The 21322-nt window shown below is 45.4% G+C and overlaps 1 protein-coding gene across 1 annotated transcript; it reads right to left on the bottom strand.

Moving 5' to 3' along the window:
* Positions 1 to 7709: 7709 nt before the first annotated feature.
* On the bottom strand, positions 7710 to 21077 carry LOC149436205 (uncharacterized). Its single transcript, XM_089661876.1, has 2 exons — positions 20016 to 21077; positions 7710 to 12922 (listed from the first exon to the last, which is right to left on the bottom strand). The coding sequence occupies exons 1-2, from the start codon at positions 20916 to 20918 to the stop codon at positions 11345 to 11347; spliced, it is 2481 nt and encodes an 826-aa protein (XP_089518002.1). The 5' UTR covers positions 20919 to 21077; the 3' UTR covers positions 7710 to 11344.
* Between the last annotated feature and the right edge of the window lie 245 nt (positions 21078 to 21322).

Here is a 21322-nt window from a genome sequence, read left to right as displayed (position 1 = left end):
CTGGGTACCTATAGTAAGATTCCACTTGTGGCTTTGAAATGTGCTGAGCGAGAAAGGTCAAACAGTCAAAGGCCTCGGGGCGAGGAATTTAGGGGAAGTTCAGGTTGACGCCTGTGGCTTCCATGTTCCTCTCGCTGCTTACAGCAAGGACAGACAGGCATCTGACCACGTGCCAGCAACCAATCAGGAGCTCCGCACAGGGCAAAGTGTTAATATATATATATATACAGTCATGGCCGAAATTGTTGGCACCCTTGATATTTTTCCTGAAAATCAAGTATTTCACACAAAAAAGGTATTGCATTAACACATGTTTTGCTATACACATGTTTATTCCCTTTGTATGTATTGGAACAAATATAAAACAGAGGCAGAAAAGCAAATATGACATAATGTCACACAAAACCCCAAAAATGGGCTGGACAAAAGTATTGGCACCCTTAACTTAATATTTGGTTGCACACCCTTTGGAAAACATAACTGAAATCAGTCGCTTCCTATAACCATCAATAAGCTTCTGACACCTCTCACCCGGAATTTTGGACCACTCTTCCTTTGCAAACAGCTCCAGGTCTCTCTTATTGGAAGGACACCTTTTCCCAACAGCAATTTTAAGATCTCTCCACAGGTGTTCAATGGGATTTAGATCTGGGCTCATTGCTGGCCACTTCAGAACTCTCCAGCGCTTCTTTGCCATCCATTTCTGAGTGCTTTTTGACGTATGTTTGGGGTCATTGTCCTGCTGGAAGACCCAGGATCTTGGACGCAAACCCAGCTTTCTGACACTGGGCCCTACAGTGCGACCCAAAATCCTTTGGTAATCCTCAGATTTCATGATGCCTTGCACACAGTCAAGGCACCCAGTGCCAGAGGCAGCAAAACAACCCCAAAACATCATTGAACCTCCACCATATTTTACCGTAGGTACTGTGTTTTGTTCTTTGTAGGCCTCATTCCGTTTTCGGTAAACAGTAGAATGATGTGCTTTACCGAAAAGCTCTATCTTGGTCTCATCTGTCCACAAGACGTTTTCCCAGAAGGCTTTTGGCTTACTCAAGTACATTTTGGCAAACTGTAGTCTTGCTTTTTTATGTCTCTGTGTCAGCAGTGGGGTCCTCCTGGGTCTCCTGCCATAGCGTTTCATTTCATTTAAATGTCGACGGATAGTTCGCGCTGACACTGATGCTCCCTGAGCCTGCAGGACAGCTTGAATGTCTTTGGAACATGTTTGGGGCTGCTTATCCACCATCCGGACTATTCTGCGTTGCAATCTTTCATCAATTTTCCTCATCCGTCCACGACCAGGGAGATTAGCTACAGTGCCATGGGTTGCAAACTTCTTGATAATGTTGCGCACTGTGGACAAAGGCAAATCTAGTTCTCTGGAGATGGACTTGTAACCTTGAGATTGTTGATATTTTGCCACAATTTTGGTTCTCAGGTCCTCAGACAGTTCTCGTCTCCTCTTTCTGTTGTCCATGCTTAGTGTGGCACAGACAGACACACAATGCAAAGGTTAAGTGAACGTCTCTCCTTTTTATCTGCTTTCAGGTGTGATTTCTATATTGCCCACACCTGTTACTTGCCCCAGGTGAGTTTACAGGAGCATCACATGCTTGTAACATTCTTATTTATCCGCAGTTGTGAAAGGGTGCCAATACTTTTGTCCAGCCCATTTTTGGAGGTTTGTGTGACATTATGTCGAATTTGCTTTCTTTCCTCCCTTTTTTTGTTTTGTCCCAATACACACAAAGGGAATAAACATGTGTATAGCAAAACATGTGTTAATGCAATACGTTTCGTGAGAAATACATGATTTCCTGGAGAAATATCAAGGGTGCCAACAATTTCGGCCATGACTGTATATATAGATTGTGAAACAAATTGCATTGCGTGAGTTTGTTTCTAGAGTTCCCATTTAAAAGGCACGCATGTGTGTGAGCAGCAAGGCAGTTTCCCGTTTAGAAAGCAGATAAAGCTTTCAGTATTGTATAACAGTTAAAAGTCCATATTGTACGACAATAGAATATTTCATGTATTTATTATAGATACGCTTAGATTAAAAAAAAAAAAAATTCCAGGCACAACTAATTTAATTTAAATATATTCTTCAATAGCCATGAAGGATAGAAATCAGCTTTATGTGTACCAAATGCCTTTGCAAACTCAGTTATTACCTTGTAAAAGAAGTTGCATCATGACTGTGCTGTACATATATGGTACAGAGAACAGAGCTGTGGGAGGGGCCCAGAAGTTCCGCCCACTACAGGCGAGGGCGGAGACAAGACCAGTCACCCTGCACAAAGAGAGAGAGCAGCAGTGACCGGTCTTTATCACAGGAAGCTCCTATACAGAGGAAAAGTGCAGGAGTTGTTTCATGCTGTTTCATGCTAACGCATGGATCTGAAAGAAATTATTATTATTATACAGTATTTATAAAGCGCCAATGGTTCGCTCAGCGCTGTACATTACAGAGGGGGACAGAACATGTGACAGAACAATACCAATACAATGCAAAACAAGAGGGGATCGAGGGCCCTGCTCTTTCGAGCTTACAATCTAGGAGGGAGGGGATGGTGGTACAGGAGGAGATAGCTGTGGGGGATGGAGTGGTAGGAAGAGTGGAGGAGGTCGGCAGGTTAGCAGGGGGTGGGGTAGGCTTCCCTGAAGAGGTGGGTTTTCAGGGTGTGCCTAAAGGAGAGGAGAGTAGGTGATAATCTGATGGGTTGGGGCAGGGAGTTCCAGAGGATGGGTGACACCCTGGAGAAGTCCTGGAGGCGGGCATGGGAGTAGGAGACCAGGGAACACAAATGATACCTAGATTCAAATAAGAAGACACTTGGTATTTGTATTTAGATCATTTTCGTTTATCCTGGAGTTTAACTTGAAATGTGTTTTTAAATGCTACCAATAGGTATAATCGCATCCAATCTGTCTTTATATTACATTTCAACTTTCTGTATTAACCACTTGAGCTTCAGAAAATTTTACCCCCTTCGTGACCAGAATTTTTTTGCTGTTCAGCACTGCGCTACTATAACTGATAATTGCGCGGTCATGTAACACTGAACCCAAACTAAATTTATTCCGTTTCTCACACAAATAGAGATTTCTTTTGGTGGCCTTTGATCACCACTGGGCTTTTTTTTATTTTTTTGCGATATAAATGAAAAAAGACTCACAATTTTGAAAAAAGAAACTATATTTTCTACTTTCTCCTATAAAACATAAACAACAAAACAAATTTTAAAAAATCATATTTCTTCAAAAATTTTGGAAGAAATGTATTCTTCTACATGTCCCAGTAAGCGTATATCGATTGGCTTGTGTGAAAGGTATAGTGTTTAGCTCTGGTCATACTGCATCTGACTTTGAAATAATGTGACTTCACTTGAAGTCACATGATTTCAAAGCTGCATATTAGTGTGAGTTCAGGTGCAACTTGCATGACATCTGTGCGCCTTCATGCGCCAATGTCTCAGCAAGTCGCACCTGAAATCGCAAAAAAATAGTGTAGGAACCTTTTTTTCAAATCGGTGTGGCACCTCAAAGTCAGAGTCACACCGATTTGAACAGTTTTATTGCTGATAATAGTGTGTGACTTGTCATGTGAGTTGAAACTGTAAAGTCACATGACAAGTTGCACCGGTATGTACCATGGCTTACAATCGATTGTATATATACTGGATTAATTGGCAAACATTTTTTTCATACTAGAAATGGCAGAGACCAAAGATTTTTAGTGAGGCTGCGACAGTGCGTTGGGTAATCTGACACTAACTGATGCTGAAGGGGAACTGACAAGCAGCCACTGACATCTTCAGTGACACTAATACAGTGATCAGTGCTAATAAAATACACTGTCACTGTACTAATGACACTGGCTGGGAAGGGGTTAACATCTAGGACGATCAATGGGTTAAATGTGTGCCTAACAATGTTTAGTGAGTGTAATGTGTGCTGGTTTATTAAGCAATGTATTGACTTTTATTCCCTGCTGTGCAGGGAGAAAAAAAACGGCACATCGCTGCTATCTGAAGAGAGCTCTGTGTTGTTTACCAACAATGGGGATCTCTTCTGTCTTTCCCTGGACCAATCAGTGGGTTCCAGCCAAAAATCATTGACTGGGACCTGCTGATCGGTTTGTGCTGCACTGAATGACTGGACAGTCTTCTGGGTCCACGATGCATGGGAGATCTCAATGCTGGGGACGGTCTATCTCGACAGATTCCCCGCAGCAGCTGCAGGGAGGGGGGAACCCGACAGCAGTGCAGCAGGAGATGGGGGGGGTGGCCGAGGGGGGAGTATACAGGAGCCCAGGGCAGCAGGAGCTGGATAGGAGAAGCGGCTGGGCGGCACATAGAGAACTGTGGATTTCTCACCTGCCACCAGCAGCTAAGAAGCAGGCATTCAGTGGTGGCAGGGGAGAAATGCACGGTCCAGTTCCTCTGTGTGTCGCCCGGCCGCCCCTCCTATCCAGGCAGTCCCGGCCCACCAGGCAAATGCCTGGTGTGCCCTATGGCCGGTCCAGGCCTGGCTAGAATATACAAGGTTTAGGAGCTTGTCCACTCCTATGTCTCTCCAATCTGCTCCTGTGACTCCTCGCAGATGGCTACTGCCGTTGTGGTGAACGTGCACCTAGAGTCTTGGTTGGTGGGCAACTGACTCTGCTTTGCTAAAGATGGCCCTGCCCAGAATGGCCAGCAAGAGCACTATCAACACCTCCACAGCCGTTGTCACCTCTCTGATCCAAAGCTTGACAAGCTACAATCCTGTTTCGGCAACAATACCTCCATTTGCTTTGATCTGCTGGGGGTGCTGTGGAGTGGTGGTGTGTGATGGATGCAGCACAAGCCAGATCCAGTCAGCTTCTGAATCCTGCCCAGGCCACCATGTCACCATTTACAGAGCACCCTCAGTATGTTCACACTGGTGCAACCCAGCATGCTGGGACTAGAAGTTGTGTTTGCCCTGAAAGTTCTGTCCTCAGTAAACCAACCCAGAGTCGTACATAGAGTACATACAGTGCCTTGAAAAAGTATTCATACCCTCTCTCCTCTGCCCTGAAAGCATCTGGTCAAACCAAGATGTGCCCAAACAGCCGCATCATTCATTCACAGAGTTCTGTGAATGAATGAATCAAAAGTACTGAGATCCTTTGCGGCGGTCGCCTTGTAGTTCTCAGTGAACTACCACGTCGCTGTAGAGCGCTCTGGTAATTCCAGTCTTTCTGTCATTGTGTAAGTGCCTGGCCATGTGAGGCACGAGCAACAGTCTGCAGGATGCCTGCGTGGCACCAGTGACCTGCTGTTCGCTGGTGCAATGCTTTACAGGTACAAAAGAAATAAAGAAATAGTAAATGCACATTGATCCTTTAGGCATGTGCAAGTTGTGTTTGAATGTTAACCATCCTTGGGTTGGGAAGTTGCCACTCTTACATCCCTTACTTTAGGCTTTTTTAGGACACATCGGAATACTTCCTCTTCTGTGGGTACTGTGTCTATCAAATGCATCACTGTGTACATGGCGGTTTTGGGGCATTTCAGGGGTGGAAAATAGACCCAAAAACCATCTCTGCCACCAATGTAGACAACCCCTTTGTGGACTAAAATATTATTTCATATTCCTCCCGCTTATGCATGCAAAGTTTTTGAATTTTTGTTTTCAGCTGAACTTTTTTTTTTTTTTTAGTGGGAGGAATAGTGCCCCACGGTTGAATCCTGTGGGAGTGATGGTGCCCCATGGTTAGGTTTAGCGGGAGGAATAGTGCCCCATTGTTGGATTTAGTGTAAGGAATAGTGCCCCATCATTGGTATCAGTGGGAGGAATAGTGCCCCATCATTGATATCAGTGGAAGGAATAGTGCCCCATCATTGTTGTTTCAGTGGGAGGAATAGTGCCCCATCATTGGTGTCAGTGGGAGGAATAGTGCCCCATCATTGGTGTCAGTGGGAGGAATAGTGCCCCATCATTGGTGTCAGTGGGAGGAATATTGCCCCATCATTGGTTTTAGTGGGAGGAATAGTTCCCCATGGTTGGGTTTAGTGAGAGGAATAGTGCCCCATCATTGGTATCAGTGGGAGGAATAGTGCCCCATCATTGGTTTTAGTGGGAGGAATAGTTCCCCATGGTTGGTTTTAGTAAGAGGAATAGTGCCCCATCGTTGGTTTTAGTGGCAGGAATAGTGCCCCATCATTGGTTTTAGTGGGAGGAATAGTGCCCCATCATTGGTTTTAGTGGCAGGAATAGTGCCCCATTGTTGGGTTTAGTGGGAGGAATAGTGCCCCATTGTTAGGTTTAGTGGAATAGTGCTCCATTGTTGGAATTACTGATAGGAATACTGTCCCATTGTTGGGTTTAGTGGGAGTTATACAGTAGTTTCCCATTGATGTTTTAGTGTGAGGAATAGTGTTACCATCATTGGTTTTAGTGGGAGGAATAGTGCCCATTGTTGGGTATAGTGGGACTAATAGTGCCCCATTGTTGGGTTTAGTAGGAGGAATAGTGCCCCATTGTTGGATTTAGTAGGAGGAATAGTGCCCCATCGTTGGATTTAGTGGGAAGAATAGTGCTCCTTTGTTGGAATTACTGAGAGGAATACTGGCCCATTGTTGGGTTTAGTGGGAGGTATACTTACCCATTGTTGTTTTAGTGGGATGAATAATGCCCCATCATTGGTTTTAGTGGCAGGAATAATGCCCCATCATTGGTTTTAGTGGGAGGAATAATGCCCCATCATTGGTTTCAGTGGGAGGAATAGTGCCCCATTGTTGGTTTTAGTGGGTGGAATAATGCCTCATTGTTGGTTTTAGTGGGAGGAATATTGTTCCATCATTGGTTATAGTGGGAGGAATAGTGCCCCATGGTTGGGTTTAGTGGGAGGAATAATGCCCCATCATTGGTTTCAGTGGGAGGAATATTGCCCCATCATTGGTTTTAGTGGGTGGAATAATGCCCCATTGTTGGTTTTAGTGGGAGGAAGATTGCCCCATCATTGGTTATAGTGGGAGGAATAGTACCCCATCATTGGTTGTAGTGGGAGGAACAGTGCCCCATTGCTGGAATTAGTGGGAGGCATACTGACTAGAACACCTTCTTCTCTACGTTTGCTGTGTCCCCCATATGGCTTCTCGCAAATGGAACATCTTATGGCTTTCTTTAAACAATGGCTTTCTTCTTACCACTCTTTCATATTGGCCAGATTTGTGGAGTGCACGACTAATAGTTGTCCTGTGGACATTTTTCTATCTGAGCAGTGGATCTCTTCATCTCTTCCAGTTACCAGTTGCCATGGCAGCTTCTCTGATGAATGCTCTCCTTGCCCGGGCTGTCAGTTTAGGTGGACAGCTATGTCTTGGTAGGTTTGCAGTTGTGCCATACTCCTTCCATTTTCGGATGACGGATTGAACAGTGCTCTGTGAGATGTTCAAAGCTTGGGATATTTTTTTATATCCTAACTCTGCTTTAAACTTCTCCACAACTTTATCCCTGACCTGTCTGGTGTGTTTCTTGGCTTTCATGATTTTGTTTGTTCACAAATGTTCTCTAACAAACCTCTGAGGGCTTCACAGAACAGCTGTATTTATACTGAGATTAAATTACACACAGGTGGACTATTTACTAAGCAGGTAACTTCTGAAGGCAGTTGGTTCCACTAGATTTTAGTTAGAGGTATGAGAGTAAAGGGGGCTGAATACAAATGCACACCACACTTTTCAGATATTTATTTGTAAAAAGTTAAAAACCATTTACCATTTTCCTTCCCCTTCACAATTATGTGCCACTTTGTGTTGGTCTATCACATAAAATACATATACGTTTTTGGTTGTAACATGACAAAATGTGGAAAATTTCAAGGGGTATGAATACTTTTTTCAAGGTACTGTATACTGCCACGGAGCAAACACTTTGCATTGGAACATGTAAGTGATCCAGGATTCCAGGTAAGAGGGGCATGTGCACCCCCCACCCGATCTGTGCTGTCATTCGGTACAGCACAAGTCAGTCAGCAGGTAACGGCCAATGATTTAGGGTCAAGACCTGCAGATCAGCTTAGCGAATGGCAGTACAGAACCCTGCGTTTAATAACAACATAGGACTCTGTGTCCTGAGCAACGGTGTGAATGTTTTTTGGAAAAACAACCACATCTCTTAGTAAAAGCAGCATACATTAGACATTGTTAGGTACACAGTTAACCCTTTGATTGCCCCCCAGATATTAACTCATTTCCAGCCAGTGTCATTAGTATAGTGACAGTGTATAGTATTATCACTGTATTATCACTGTATTAGTGTCACTGGTGATGTCAATGTCAGTTCCCACCCAATGTTAGTGTCAGATTGCCTTCCGCACTATCACCGCTATTACTAGTATAGAAATAAATAAATAATTCCAGTATATATACACCATTGTATGTAGACACAACAACTTTCACATAAACCAATCAATATACACTTATTTGGATTTTTTTTTACTAAAGGCATGTAGCAGAATACATTTTTGGCCTAAATTTATGAAGAAATTTGTTTTTATTTTTTTATTGGATGTTTGATAGCAGAAAGTAAAAAAATTTTCAAAAGTTTTTTTTTTTTTCGTTTATATATTTTAAAAAACAGTGATGATTAAATACCACCAAAAGAAAGTTCTATTTGAAACAAAAAGAATGCCAAAAATTGCATTTAGGTATACTGTTTCATGACTGCGCAATTGCTAGTTACAGTAGCACAGTACCGAGTAGCAAAAAAATGGCCTGGTCATGAAGGGGGTAAAACCTTCCAGCCCATAAACTGTAGCTGCTGACTTTCAAAAAAAGTCACTCCCCTGTCAAACGATCTGGGGTGTGTTCACCCCAGCCAGGTGCATGGCCATCCTCTGTCCCCGGCATCGTAAGTGTGGGCACCTGGCTGATAGCTTGCAGCTTCACAGGAGGGTGGCCACTGCGCATGTACGAGCAGCGCTGCGCATTATGAATGGTCCCGCAGTCTTCTGGGACCTGTCACGTGTCCCAGAAGATTGAGAGAAGGGGGGTTGGGAGCAGAACTTCTGCTTCTGTTTGCCTAGGCGGTCGCAGTGGAAGTGAGCACCTGTCAAAATCAGGATAACCGCTCCCCAAAAGGTGCCAATTCTTTACGGGGGGCGGGGGACCAGTACTTAAAGCAGAAGTTCCCCTTTTGGGTGGAGCTGCGCTTTAAGTGGTTGATCAAGCCTATCTTAATCTTTTTAAAATGGAGAAAGCCTTAAAATAACTTTCTGATCTACGGGAACCCCTCCTAACAATTACTGTGTCTTAAGCTCCTTGTATTCATGATATGGTCAATGGGAAAAATGACTCCCTAGACTCCATCTACACGGGACACTTCTGAATGGAAACTGACTGCTGGAAAACGTAGGTTAAAAAACATCTGTTTAGCCGCGTTTGCGTTTAGAAGCGTTTTTTAAAGATAACCTCAGGAGACGTTCCAAAATGCCCAGAAAAATGCACTTAGTTATTGCACTAAATTAACTATTTCAGACATTTTGAGAGAAATAGAGAGAGCAGAGAGCAGTATTGAGATTAGCTTTTTTTTTTGTGGTGTTTGGATGTGTTCCGGCTCATTTCTGTGCAGAAATTATTGCAGCAGTGTCTAACATGTTTTTTGCGAAACCTCAAACTGTAAACTCAACTGCCTGTAAACGACTCTGTGTACATGGACACATAGGAAAACATTAGGGAGAGTTCAGGGGCTGCTGAAAAAAACGCAGAAAAGCTCCGAAACGTGAGTTTATCAGCCGCAGTGTACATGGAGCCTTACATTTGTGGCAAGTGGGAGAATTCCCCTTCTTACAGATAGCTATAAAGATTATCGATGTTAGTGGAACTTATCTATGAGGCACAAATTTCTGCTTGCTTAAGGAACACCCTAGCATCCTCAGGAGGGACCCTTGTTGAGAAAGGCTTCCAAAAGCCAGCCAACTGCTTGCATCAGGGTTTTGCGCTCCCGCGAGGAGGGCTGAAGCAGGGTGCTGTGATGTATTTAAGAAGCTATGTACAGTACCCTGCCAGTCTCCCACCAGCTATGATCTGCCTGCATTACAAGAGTTCCAGTGATGACATCACTGGGTCTAAAATAATGGATGTAATGAAAACTGAAAAGTTGATTTAAAAATATCATTAGCCTATGGATGAGGAGGGGGGGCTGGGGGAAGAGGAGAAACTAGGGAAGGCAAAATAAAAAGCTGATTAAACTTCAGTTTTAATTATTTGGAAGTAGTTAACCTCCCTAACGGTCTGATTACATCCATATTTCTGTGCTCAAAGCAGTACATTATTTTGCATGGAAATATGTCGTTTTTTTTATTGTAGGCCTGTCAATTTTAGGAATAACTCACTGAAATCTGACCGAACAAGAGTCTAGTAAACATCCCGGGGATGATAAAATTTGAAACACGAAATCATAAATTATAATTTAATAAATAATCATAAAAAATAATATAATAATAAATTTAATTCAATAATGTAATCAAAACAAAAACACTGAAATGTGAAATAGAGCGCCAAGTTCGCACATCGCTGAGCAAAGTCGCAGAATTGTTTTCAGTGTCTGATGAGGAATTTCCCCCACGAATCATTATCACTCAATTCTGCAAGTGGTTCTGATTTACTATCGCTGTTCTCTAGCCGGTCTAAACCCGCTTTTGACCTAAAGGGACGCTTTTTGGACGCCATGGACGTTTCTCAGTTTCCAGGCAGAAAGAACAGTAAAAATGCAGGCAGGGCGCCGGACAAAGCACTCGGGACAAAATGTATGTGAAATGGGTTGATACAGTAATGTTATACTATGTGATTTTAGTGAATTTGCAAATTTTCCGCCAGTTCCATCCCCCGTACGTCCCGACATCGCAGGGAACGGACCTCGGAAGACAGATGCCGGCATCGGGTGGAGGAGATGGCCAGGAACACTGCAGGGGGGACATCGCGGGAGCACAGGACAAGGTAAGTGCAGAACAGATCCCGGAGCAACGCTGTAGTGTATTCCCGAGTGTAGCTCGGGGTTACCGCTTGTGGTGCTGAAACTTTACCCCGAGCTACACTTGGGAATACCGCCAGGGGGGTTAATGAAGAAACAAAATGACCCGTAATCGTATAGAAATTATTTTTTGTAATTTTTTTTTTGTCTAATATTTTGTTATTTTTAATCAGAACAAAAAATATGACATCTGTTACTTTTACTTGTCCCTTAAAACAGACAATGAAATATAACAAAAATAAAAAAAATCTCCAAGTTATAGAAATTATGATCACAAACATTGTTCAGTGTCCACAGTTCAGGTTTCCTGGAAGATCTACTTCTATTTGTAATGTATTTAGTTAGAAGGATGACTATCTGCGTATTCACTGAGAATCGCTGAAACCGTAAACAAATCTTTTCCTCGAATCTTTTTCAAGAGATCTACTGACAAGTTAGATATCCCTGTATCTAGAGAGCCGCCTCCATCAGGATGGCGCTCCTTCCAGTCTGTGCTTTGTGGTGTTGCAAAATCACTGTCCAGTTTAGCACGCTTGCCGTAAGGCGTGTCAGGGGCCCTTTCTGCCCATGTAGGATCATCAAATGACCTCGAACTACGTCCTCCGTAATTAGGTCTGGGTTCATGTGATCTGTATTCTTGTCTCAAGTCCTGATCATAACTGTTACCTTGAAACCTCTCCTTTTCTGATCTTTGAATGTTAGGAGGCAGAGAGACCCTAGAAAGGGGTCCTTGCTCTGCTTTATAGTCATCATGCGCTCGATTTGCACCTTTACTTGAAATATTGCTGTAAGAGGGTTCATCCCAGTCTCTACTGAACACACCAGAGTCATCATACTGCCTTTTATTAGCATTTCCATATTTTCCTGCCATCAGTCGCTCAAAGCCAAAATCTTCCTTGCTTCGGGATGTGCTAGCATGTTCCATATACTGCTGCCGATGAGCAGTCTTGTTCACGATCACCGCTGAACTATTGCCCCTCTGAATACATTCTCGTTTTTTAATGTTCTGATTTTCAGGCAAAGATGAATTCACATTTGTCTGTCTGTTCTGAATGAGTTCTACCATTTCCATGAGTAAATTCTGATCTGACTGGGCATTTACCACGGGGGGTGCATTTGGTGCCGTGGAGGCCATTGGCATTGATAAGTCTGAACTGAACTGACCCATACTTGCAGGATTTTTATTCAGCTGCTGATACGGAGAAACATTTTTTTTCCTTGCCCGATCCATCGTCATGGGGTCAGCTTGCGGTAACTGGTTTGCTGGTGTATTTTCTAAATTTGCATCCGTATCTAGCAATAAAGATTGTAACATCAGTATTTCTGAATCCATCTTTGAATTGTTGGTCGGCGTGGGACTCTCTGGAAGGAGCTCAAGCAATGCTATTAACTGCTTAAAAAACTCAATATCCTCATCCGTTTCCTCGGTCTCTAAATCTGAGTTCGCTTGTGCTGGGGGCATATGAGGATTGTGGTTTTGGTTTAATTGGAAAAACGGGGATCCTTGTAGCATTTGTGGAAAAGCAGCATTGGGAGGCCGGTATGGGTTGTTGGGCTGCAAACGACGCCCTAGGATATGGAAATTGAGGTTTCCTAACAGTGGGAATATATTCCGCTTTGCCAAGCGTGCTCTAATAGCATCCTGCACTATTGCCTTGGCTACACCCTGTGCCCTGGTAACTTTCAATGGGAAAAGAGCCTCTTCTTTTAACTTGTCCGTGTGCAACTTCACTACAGAGGTCACCTTCTGGAGGAGCTTTGTGACAGTAGCCGCTTCATCGTCACCCTCAATCTCGAACGAGTCCAGAAATTCCAGAGCTTGCTTCATTTTATTTTGTCTTTCTCCTTCAGGATCCCATCTGGTTTTTCGCTTGGATTGTTTAGCTTCTGTTGACTTCACATTCATCATTGGTACCTGTAATGTCGATCAGAAATATTAGATCTTTGTGAAATCGACCTAAAAAAAATGTTTTTGCTATATTATTATTCTACAGGATTTATATAGCGCCAGTTTGCTCAGCGCTTTACAATACAAAGGGAGACAATACAGCAACAATACAGTTCAATACAAGAGGGATAGGAGGGCCTGATCCTGGGAGCTTACAATCTACAAGTGAGGGGCTGGTGGTACAAAAGGTAGTAACTGTAGGGGATGGACTGGTAAGAAGAGTAGAAGATTCCATTATTAGCTGAGGGCAGGATAGGCTTCCCTGAAGAGATAGGTTTTCAGAGATCGCCTAAAAGTGAGCAGAGTAGGCGATAGTCTGATAAATTGGGGTAGAGAGTTCTAGAGGATAGGGGAAGCTCTGGAGAAGTCCTGGAGGCGAGCATAGGAGGAGACAACAAGGGAGCTAGAGAGCAGGATTATTATTATTATACAGGATTTATATAGCGCCAACAGTTTGCTCAGCACTTTACAATATAATGGGAGACAATATAGCAACAATACAGTTCAATACAAGAGGGATAGGAGGGCCTGATCCCGGGAGCTTACAATCTAAGAGGGAGGGGCTAGTGGTACAAAAGGTAGTAACTGTGAGGGATGGACTGGTAGGAAGAGTAGAAGATTCCATTATTAGCTGACGGCAGGATAGGCTTCTCTGAAGACAGAGGTTTTCAGAGATCGTCTAAAAGTGAGCAGAGTAGGTGATAGTCTGATAAATTGGGGTAGAGAGTTCCAGAAAATGGGGGAAGCTCTGGAGAAGTCCTGGAGGCAAGCATATGAGGAGGAGACAAGGGAGCCAGAGAGCAGGATTATTATTATTATTATACAGGATTTATATAACAACAACAGTTTGCTCAGCGCTTTACAATATCACAGGAGACAATACAGCAACAATAGAGTTCAATACAAGAGGGTTAGGAGGGCCAGAGGATGGGGGAAGCTCTGGAGAAGTCCTGGAGGCGAGCATAGGAGGAGGAGACAAGGGAGCTAGAGAGCAGGATTATTATTATTATACAGGATTTATATAGCACCAACAGTTTGCTCAGCACTTTACAATATAATGGGAGACAATACAGTAACAATACAGTTCAATATAAGAGGGGTAGGAGGGCCTGATCCTTGGAGCTTACAATCTAGGAGGGAGGGGCTAGTGGTACAAAAGGTAGCAACTGTGGGGGATGGACTGGTAGGAAGAGTAGAAGATTCCATTATTAGCTGAGGGCAGGATAGGCTTCCCTGAAGAGATAGGTTTTCAGAGATCGCCTAAAAGTGAGCAGAGTAGGCAATAGTCTGATAAATTGGGGTAGAGAGTTCCAGAAGATGGGGGAAGCTCTGGAGAAGTCCTGGAGGCGAGGGTAGGAGGAGACGACAAGGGAGCTAGAGAGCAGGATTATTATTATTATACAGGATTTATATCGCGCCAACAGTTTGCTCAGTGCTTTACAATATAACGGGAGACAATACAGCAGCAATACTGTTTAATACAAGAGGGAGAGGAGGGCCCTGATCCTTGGAGCTTACAATGAATACTAATCAACAGGCAGTGTGCAAATAAGTCAGCTGATCTACAGTCATGCTTAAAAGTTTGCACACCCTGGCAGAAATCGTGACATTTTGGCATTGATATTGAAAATATGACTGATCATGCCAAAAAGAATCTGTCTTTTATTGAAGGATGATGATCATATGAAGCCATTTATTATCACATAGTAGTTTGGCTCCTTTAGAAATCAAAATAACAGAAATCACCCAAATGGCCCGGATCAAAAAAGTTTACATAAAGGAAGCAGTCCCCTGCGCTTGGTATACTAGGATGGAACTGTACCTGGTCCTTCATACATCCAGTGCTGGCAAAAAGCATTGCTGCCCTCTAGGGGTCGGGGGGAGAACCCAGAACCGATAACTGTAGAAATGAGAAAAAAAAGGAGGGCGCCCCAGCCTAGTGCATTACCTTAAACAGTGTTTCTCAACCTTTTTTCAGTCAAGGCACCCTTTAAAATTATGGACAGTCTTGAGACACCCCGTTCTAAAATGAAGTGCCCCAAGACTGTCCATAATTCTAAAAGGGAACCCCATTCTAAAATGAAGTGCCCCAAGACTGTCCATAATTCTAAAAGGGAACCCCATTCTAAAATGAAGTGCCCCAAGACGGTCCATAATTCTAAAAGGGAACCCCATTCTAAAATGAAGTGCCCCAAGACTGTCCATAATTCTAAAAGGGAACCCCATTCTAAAATGAAGTACCCCAAGACGGTCCATAATTCTAAAAGGATGTACCCCAATACTGTCCATAATTCTAAAAGGGAACCCCATTCTAAAATGAAATGCCCCAAGACTGTCCATAATTCTAAAAGGAAGTACCCCAAGACTGTCCATAATTCTAAAAGGGAACCCCATTCTAAAATGAAGTACCCCAAGACGGTCCATAATTCTAAAAGGATGTACCCCAAGACTGTCCATAATTCTAAAAGGAAGTACCCCAAGACTGTCCATAATTCTAAAAAGGCACCCCATTCTAAAATGTGAAAAACTATTCTAATAGTTCTATATAACGCAGCAACATCCACACATGTAGGACACCCAACATTAGAGGGGATTTATTCTTAAAAAGCAAATACACTTTTGCACACTGGTACTGACTAGTACTCCATTGTTTCTCTTCTCCCTCAGTTTTTCCCATCACTGAGCTAATGTGACCCCAGCACTGATGGAGAGGGGCAGGGGAGGGTCAAATTAGGATGCTGTGCAGGCAGCTGACATCCTCCTCATCAATGGATAATGTCATTGGTTGTCAGGATGCCGGCGGCTAGAAGGTCATAATGGTGCACAATGGTGCTGAGAACACGTGACCTGGTAAGGCCCAGGGAGGAAGGGGGGGGGGGGCACTCGTACGTTTCCCCCCCCCCTTTCCTGGCCTATGCTTTGATCAAGGGTCTGATAGAAATGTAGGGGGGCCCCAAGCTTTTTTCCCATATTTTGGAGAGTGGGGTCCCCCTTAAAAGTCCTACCAGACCGAAAGGGCCTGGTATGGCTTTTAGGTGGAACCCCACGCACTTAAAAAAAAAAAAAAAAACCCACGCTGTTTTTTTTTTTTTGTTTTGTTTTTTTTTTAGAAAAATGTCACTTTTAAAAAAAATGTTAGACCTACTGCAGCAGGTTCTATACATTGTACAGATGTGCCCCTTTAAAAACGGTACTTTTTAAAATGTTCTTTTCCACGGATTCATGTCCCTCAGGGTAGTACCCGAGTCCCCATACCCCTTTTATGGCCAATAACTTGCATATAATCCTTCAAAATGGGCACTTTTGAATTTCCAAGTTTGAGTCCCATAGACTTGCATCATGTTTGATGTTCACGGTAGAACTTTCTTTAGGTTCCAATGTTCTACCACGAACCGAACGGGGGGGGGGGGGGGGGTGGGGGGGTGTTCAGACCATCACTATCAAGAAGTGGAAAATTTGGGGATCTCTTGATTTCAAGCCAAGGTCAGGTGGACAAAGAGAGACTGCAGCCAAAACTGCCAGAAGAATTGTTCGGGATACAAAGAAAAATCCAGCTCGGGAGAAATACAGAATTGTTCTGGAAAAAGACAGCGTGGTTGTTTCAAGTACCACAATATGACGATACTTGAACAAAAAATAGCTGCTTGGTTGAGTTGCCAGAAAGAAACTTTTACTGCACTTATGCCACAAAAAAGCCCGGTTACAATATGCCTGACACCTTGACACACCTCACAGCTTCTGGCACACTGTAATCTGGAGTGACGAGACCAATATAGAGCTGTATGGTCACAACCATAAGCAAAGGTCAATAATGCCTAACACAACAAGAATACCATCCCAACTGTGAATCGTGGTGGTTCACTGATGTTTTGGAATGTTTGTGCTCTAAAGGCACAGGAAATCTTGTGAAAATTGATGGCGAGATAAATGCAGCATGTTATCAGAAAATACTGGCAGGCAATTTGCATTTTTCTGCACGAAAGCTGCACATGGGACTCTCCTGGACTTTCCAGCACAACAATAACCCTAGGCACAAGGCCAAGTTGACCCTCCAGTGGTTACTAGGGATGCACCGAAATTTTGATGGCCGAAACGTTTTGGCCAAAAATACCCCTTTCAGCCGTCAGCCAAAATGAAAAAAAAAAAAGCACCGATACAAGTGCCAAAAAAACCCCACCCCTTGTCGCTACCGACCGCAGCTCGGTAGTTCAGCCTTACCTGAGAAACCATCCCGGCACTGGGCATAGAGATGAGTGAAAAGATAGCTGCCACATATCTCTTGGAGGACCACAGCGATGTTACTTCCCGGTCCGGCCATTTTTTGTTTTGTTTTTTTCAAAGCACTAGATCAATGCTTTTTTTGACCTAACGCTTTACATGGCAGAGGAGAGATGTGGGGTCTTATTGATTCCCCTATATCTCTCCATAAAGAGGACCTGTCACTAATTATTTCTATCACAAGGGATGCATGCATTTCTTGTGATAAGAATAAAAGTGATTACATTTTTTTTTAAAGGAACAGTTAAAAAACAAACCATTAAATAATTTTTTTTTTTTAAAGTTTAAAGTGCCCCCGTCCCCCCACACAGTGGTGAACACATAAGTAGGTCGGGCCCACATATATAAATGGTGTTCAAACCACACGTGAGCTATCACTACAAACGTTCAAGCAAGAGCAATAATTCTCACACTAGACCTCCTCTGTAACATTACACTGCTAACCTTTTTAAAGCATCACCCATGGAGATTTTAAAGTACCGCAGTTTCATGCTATTCCACAATCCTGCTCAATTTTAAAGCATGACATGTTGGGTATCTATTTACTCGCCGTAACATCCTCTTTCATATTTTACTAAAAAATTGGGGTATATATTTTTTTTTTAATCAAAGTGTATTTTTTTTCCAAAAAATATATATTCATTATTAAAAACTGCGCATTCTGCTTTTGGTTTTTGGCCAAGTGCATTTTGAATTTTCGGTTTCGGCACCAGAATTTTCATTTCGGTGCACCACTAGTGGTTACAGAAGAAAAAAGAAGAAACCATAATATCATCGAGCCACTTTGGGGAGATCCCAAACACGCAGTTCATGCAAGATGACCAAAGACTTTACATGACCTGTAGGCATTTTGGCAAGACAAATGGGCGGCTCTACCACCTGCAGGAATTTGGGGTCTCTTAGACCAGGGCTTGAAAAAAGTCGCTCGCCCAATGCAAGGAGAAATTCCTCTGTGGCGAGCGGCTGCGAGCAAAGATGAAGACGCATGGAGCGACTGCACATGTGCTCCAAGCCTCATTGTGAAGTCGAGTTCTGGTTTACAACTTCCGGTTTCCACGGCATCACCATTACAATGGCAGCGCCGCTGAAGGAACACGTGCAGGAGAGGTCCGCTCTCCTAGGCTGAGAGGAGACACGCTCTCCACCGCCGCGGGGGACACGAGGCCCGCTCTCCACCGCCGCGCGGGGGACACGAGGGGATTTCCATCACATTGGAAAGATATCCTTTCATTTACTGTTGCATCCACTGGACAGGAAGTGAAGCAAAATCTCCATAATTAGACACAGATGACAAAAAAAATAAAAAATATTTAACCGTACACTACTTTACCCAAAATTAGAAAAAGTGTGCTTGCTCTAAATTGGACAAGGTTGGGCATGGGAGAAGTTGGAATGGCGGCAAGTGTGGAGGTCAGAGTAGATGAGATGGGGTGTGTAGGTGTGCAGCGAGGTGTGTAGGTGTGGTGGCGAGCGCAGGAAGGAGCGAGGTGTGTAGGTGCGGTGGCGAGCGCAGGAAGGAGCGAGGTGTGTAGGCGCGGTGGCGAGCGCAGGAAGGAGCGAGGTGTGTAGGCGCGGTGGCGAGCGCAGAAAGGAGCCAGGTGTGTAGGCGCGGTGGCGAGCGCAGAAAGGAGCCAGGTGTGTAGGCGCGGTGGCGAGCGCAGGAAGGAGCCAGGTGTGTAGGCGAGTGCAGGAAGGAGCCAGGTGTGTAGGCGAGTGCAGGAAGGAGCCAGGTGTGTAGGCGAGTGCAGGAAGGAGCCAGGTGTGTAGGCGAGTGCAGGAAGGAGCCAGGTGTGTAGGCGAGTGCAGGAAGGAGCCAGGTGTGTAGGCGAGTGCAGGAAGAAGCCAGGTGTGTAGGTGCGGTGGCGAGCGCAGGAAGGAGCCAGGTGTGTAGGCGCGGTGGCGAGTGCAGGAAGGAGCCAGGTGTGTAGGTGCGGTGGCGAGTGCAGGAAGGAGCCAGGTGTGTAGGTGCGGTGGAGAGTGCAGGAAGGAGCAAGGTGTGTAGGAGAGTGCAGGAAGGAGCGAGGTGTGTAGGAGAGTGCAGGAAGGAGCGAGGTGTGCAGGAGAGTGCAGGAAGGAGCGAGGTGTGCAGGAGAGTGCAGGAAGGAGCGAGGTGTGCAGGAGAGTGCAGGAAGGAGCGAGGTGTGCAGGAAGGAGCGAGGTGTGCAGGAGAGTGCAGGAAGGAGCGAGGTGTGCAGGAGAGTGCAGGAAGGAGCGAGGTGTGCAGGAGAGTGCAGGAAGGAGCGAGGTGTGCAGGAGAGTGCAGGAAGGAGCGAGGTGTGTAGGTGTGGTGGGGAGTGCAGGTGGGAGGGCTGCAGGAGCAGTGGTGAGTGCAGGAAGGAGCGAGGTGTGTAGGTTTGGTGGTGAGGGCGTATGGTGGTAAGTGCATACAGAATGAGAACATGCAGGTGGGAAAGGAGTGTGATGGTCAGTGTAGACAGGAGGGGGGTGTGCAGGGGTGGTGGCGAGTGTAGGCAGGAGGGGGGTGTGCAGGGGTGGTGGCGAGTGTAGGCAGGAGGGGGGTGTGCAGGGGTGGCGGCGAGCGTAGGCAGGTGTGGTGACGAGTGTAGGCAGGAGGGGGATGTGCAGGTGTGGTGGTGAGTGTAGGCAGGAGGGGGGTGTGCAGGGGTGGTGGTGAGTGTAGGCAGGAGGGGGGTGTGCAGGGGTGGTGGTGAGTGTAGGCAGGAGGGGGGTGTGCAGGGGTGGTGGTGAGTGTAGGCAGGAGGGGGGTGTGGGGGGGGGGGGGGGTGGTCAGTGAGATCTGTGTATGTTCTGCTGACAGTACCATTCTTATGACAGGATCGCTCTTGTACATCTTGATCCCCTCTTCCTCCTCGATCTCCACAGCCATCCTCCTCATGAAGAGTGCCCGGTCCTCCTTGCTGCTGAAAAGTGCCTTCAGAACAAATGGATAGGCTTTGGCCACATACAGCTTGCGGTGTTTGAACCCGCAGACATGATCCAACATGGGGACCACACCGCTGTCCATCTCACAGAGCTCACAGAAATACTTGACATCCACTCTGTCTCGGACATGGACCCGGTACTCCAGGATGTACTCCAGTCCGATGACGGGCTCCCGGTCCTTTATGGGCAGGTAATCCTTCAGGAGGTAGACGGATCTCCGGATGTGCTCTGGGACCACTCCCTGGACTAGGCTCTGCGGGGGATCCGGCTTTTTCGGGACATTGCTTGGCGTTGGCTCTGTTTTTTTCTGCTTCTCCGGGTCGTTGTTCCCTGTGGGCTCCGGTTTTTGGTGCTTTTCCGGCACGCCAGCTTTTCGGTCCGTTTCCCGATCATTCCTCAGCGTGGTCTCAGGTTTTCGGTCTTTTTCCGGATTCTTGCTCAGCCTGGACTCAGGTTTTCGGTCTTTTTCTCGATCGTTCCTTGAAGTGGTCTCAGGTTTTCGGTTCCTTTCCCGGTCACTGCTCCGCGTGCGATCAGGATCTCTGTCCTTCCCCGATCTCCCGGTGTCCCGAGTCCTCCCGCCATCACGTCTGTTGTGATCCGTTGTCTGGAAATGTCTTCTAAGGTTCTCCATGGAGGAGGAGGAGAAGTCGCAGTCTGGACACCTCCGGTCTCTGTCACCATTGTAATTTCTCCTGGGTGGTGAATAGTGATCCCTCCTGCTGCTGGCCTGTCTTCTGTCAGCTGAACCTCGAGGAGGAGAACCATCCCGACCGCCCATAATTCTCCCGCCCAATGTCTGCGCTCCTGAAGAACCTTCTCACGGGAAGGGAACGGCTTCCCTGACCCACCAATGCTTCCACACTGCCAGTACGGCCCCACTGCACTAATGGTTGGGCATAGACTCCGTAACTATGGCGGCCACTAGGGGCTTCTGGGTAAAAGATGGCAGTGGAACATGCGCAGTGAGCGGTTTCACGAGGACTTCCGCTATAGGCTCCGCCCTACCTCGCTCCCTTTCAAATGTCGGTATGAGGGAAGAGATAGAGGCGCTGGCTTGCCGTTTTTGTGCTGTCATAGGCTGGCCGGTTTGATTAGGGGCGGGATCAGGTCTGGAGGGGCGGAGGGAAGGTGAAGCTCGGCATTACTAGAACTAGCTAGTCCCCTCCCCTTGTACCCGCCCTT

Source organism: Staurois parvus, unplaced genomic scaffold (assembly GCF_062004578.1).
Source record: "Staurois parvus isolate SC_StPar_1 unplaced genomic scaffold, SC_StPar_1.0 ptg001400l, whole genome shotgun sequence".
NCBI lineage: Eukaryota > Metazoa > Chordata > Amphibia > Anura > Ranidae > Staurois > Staurois parvus.
The sequence above is the reverse complement of the archived record's forward strand: the minus strand, read 5'-3'. Positions and strand labels throughout refer to the sequence as shown.

What these genes read in the sequence shown, in the direction of transcription:
- LOC149436205 (XM_089661876.1), bottom strand. Translation starts at nt 20,918, where the DNA reads ATGGGCGGTCGGGATGGTTCTCCTCCTCGAGGTTCAGCTGACAGAAGA. An exon ending in GCGATCCTGTCATAAGAATG is followed by an intron (nt 12,923 to 20,015) that starts GTACTGTCAGCA and finishes TCGACATTACAG; the next exon opens with GTACCAATGATGAATGTGAA.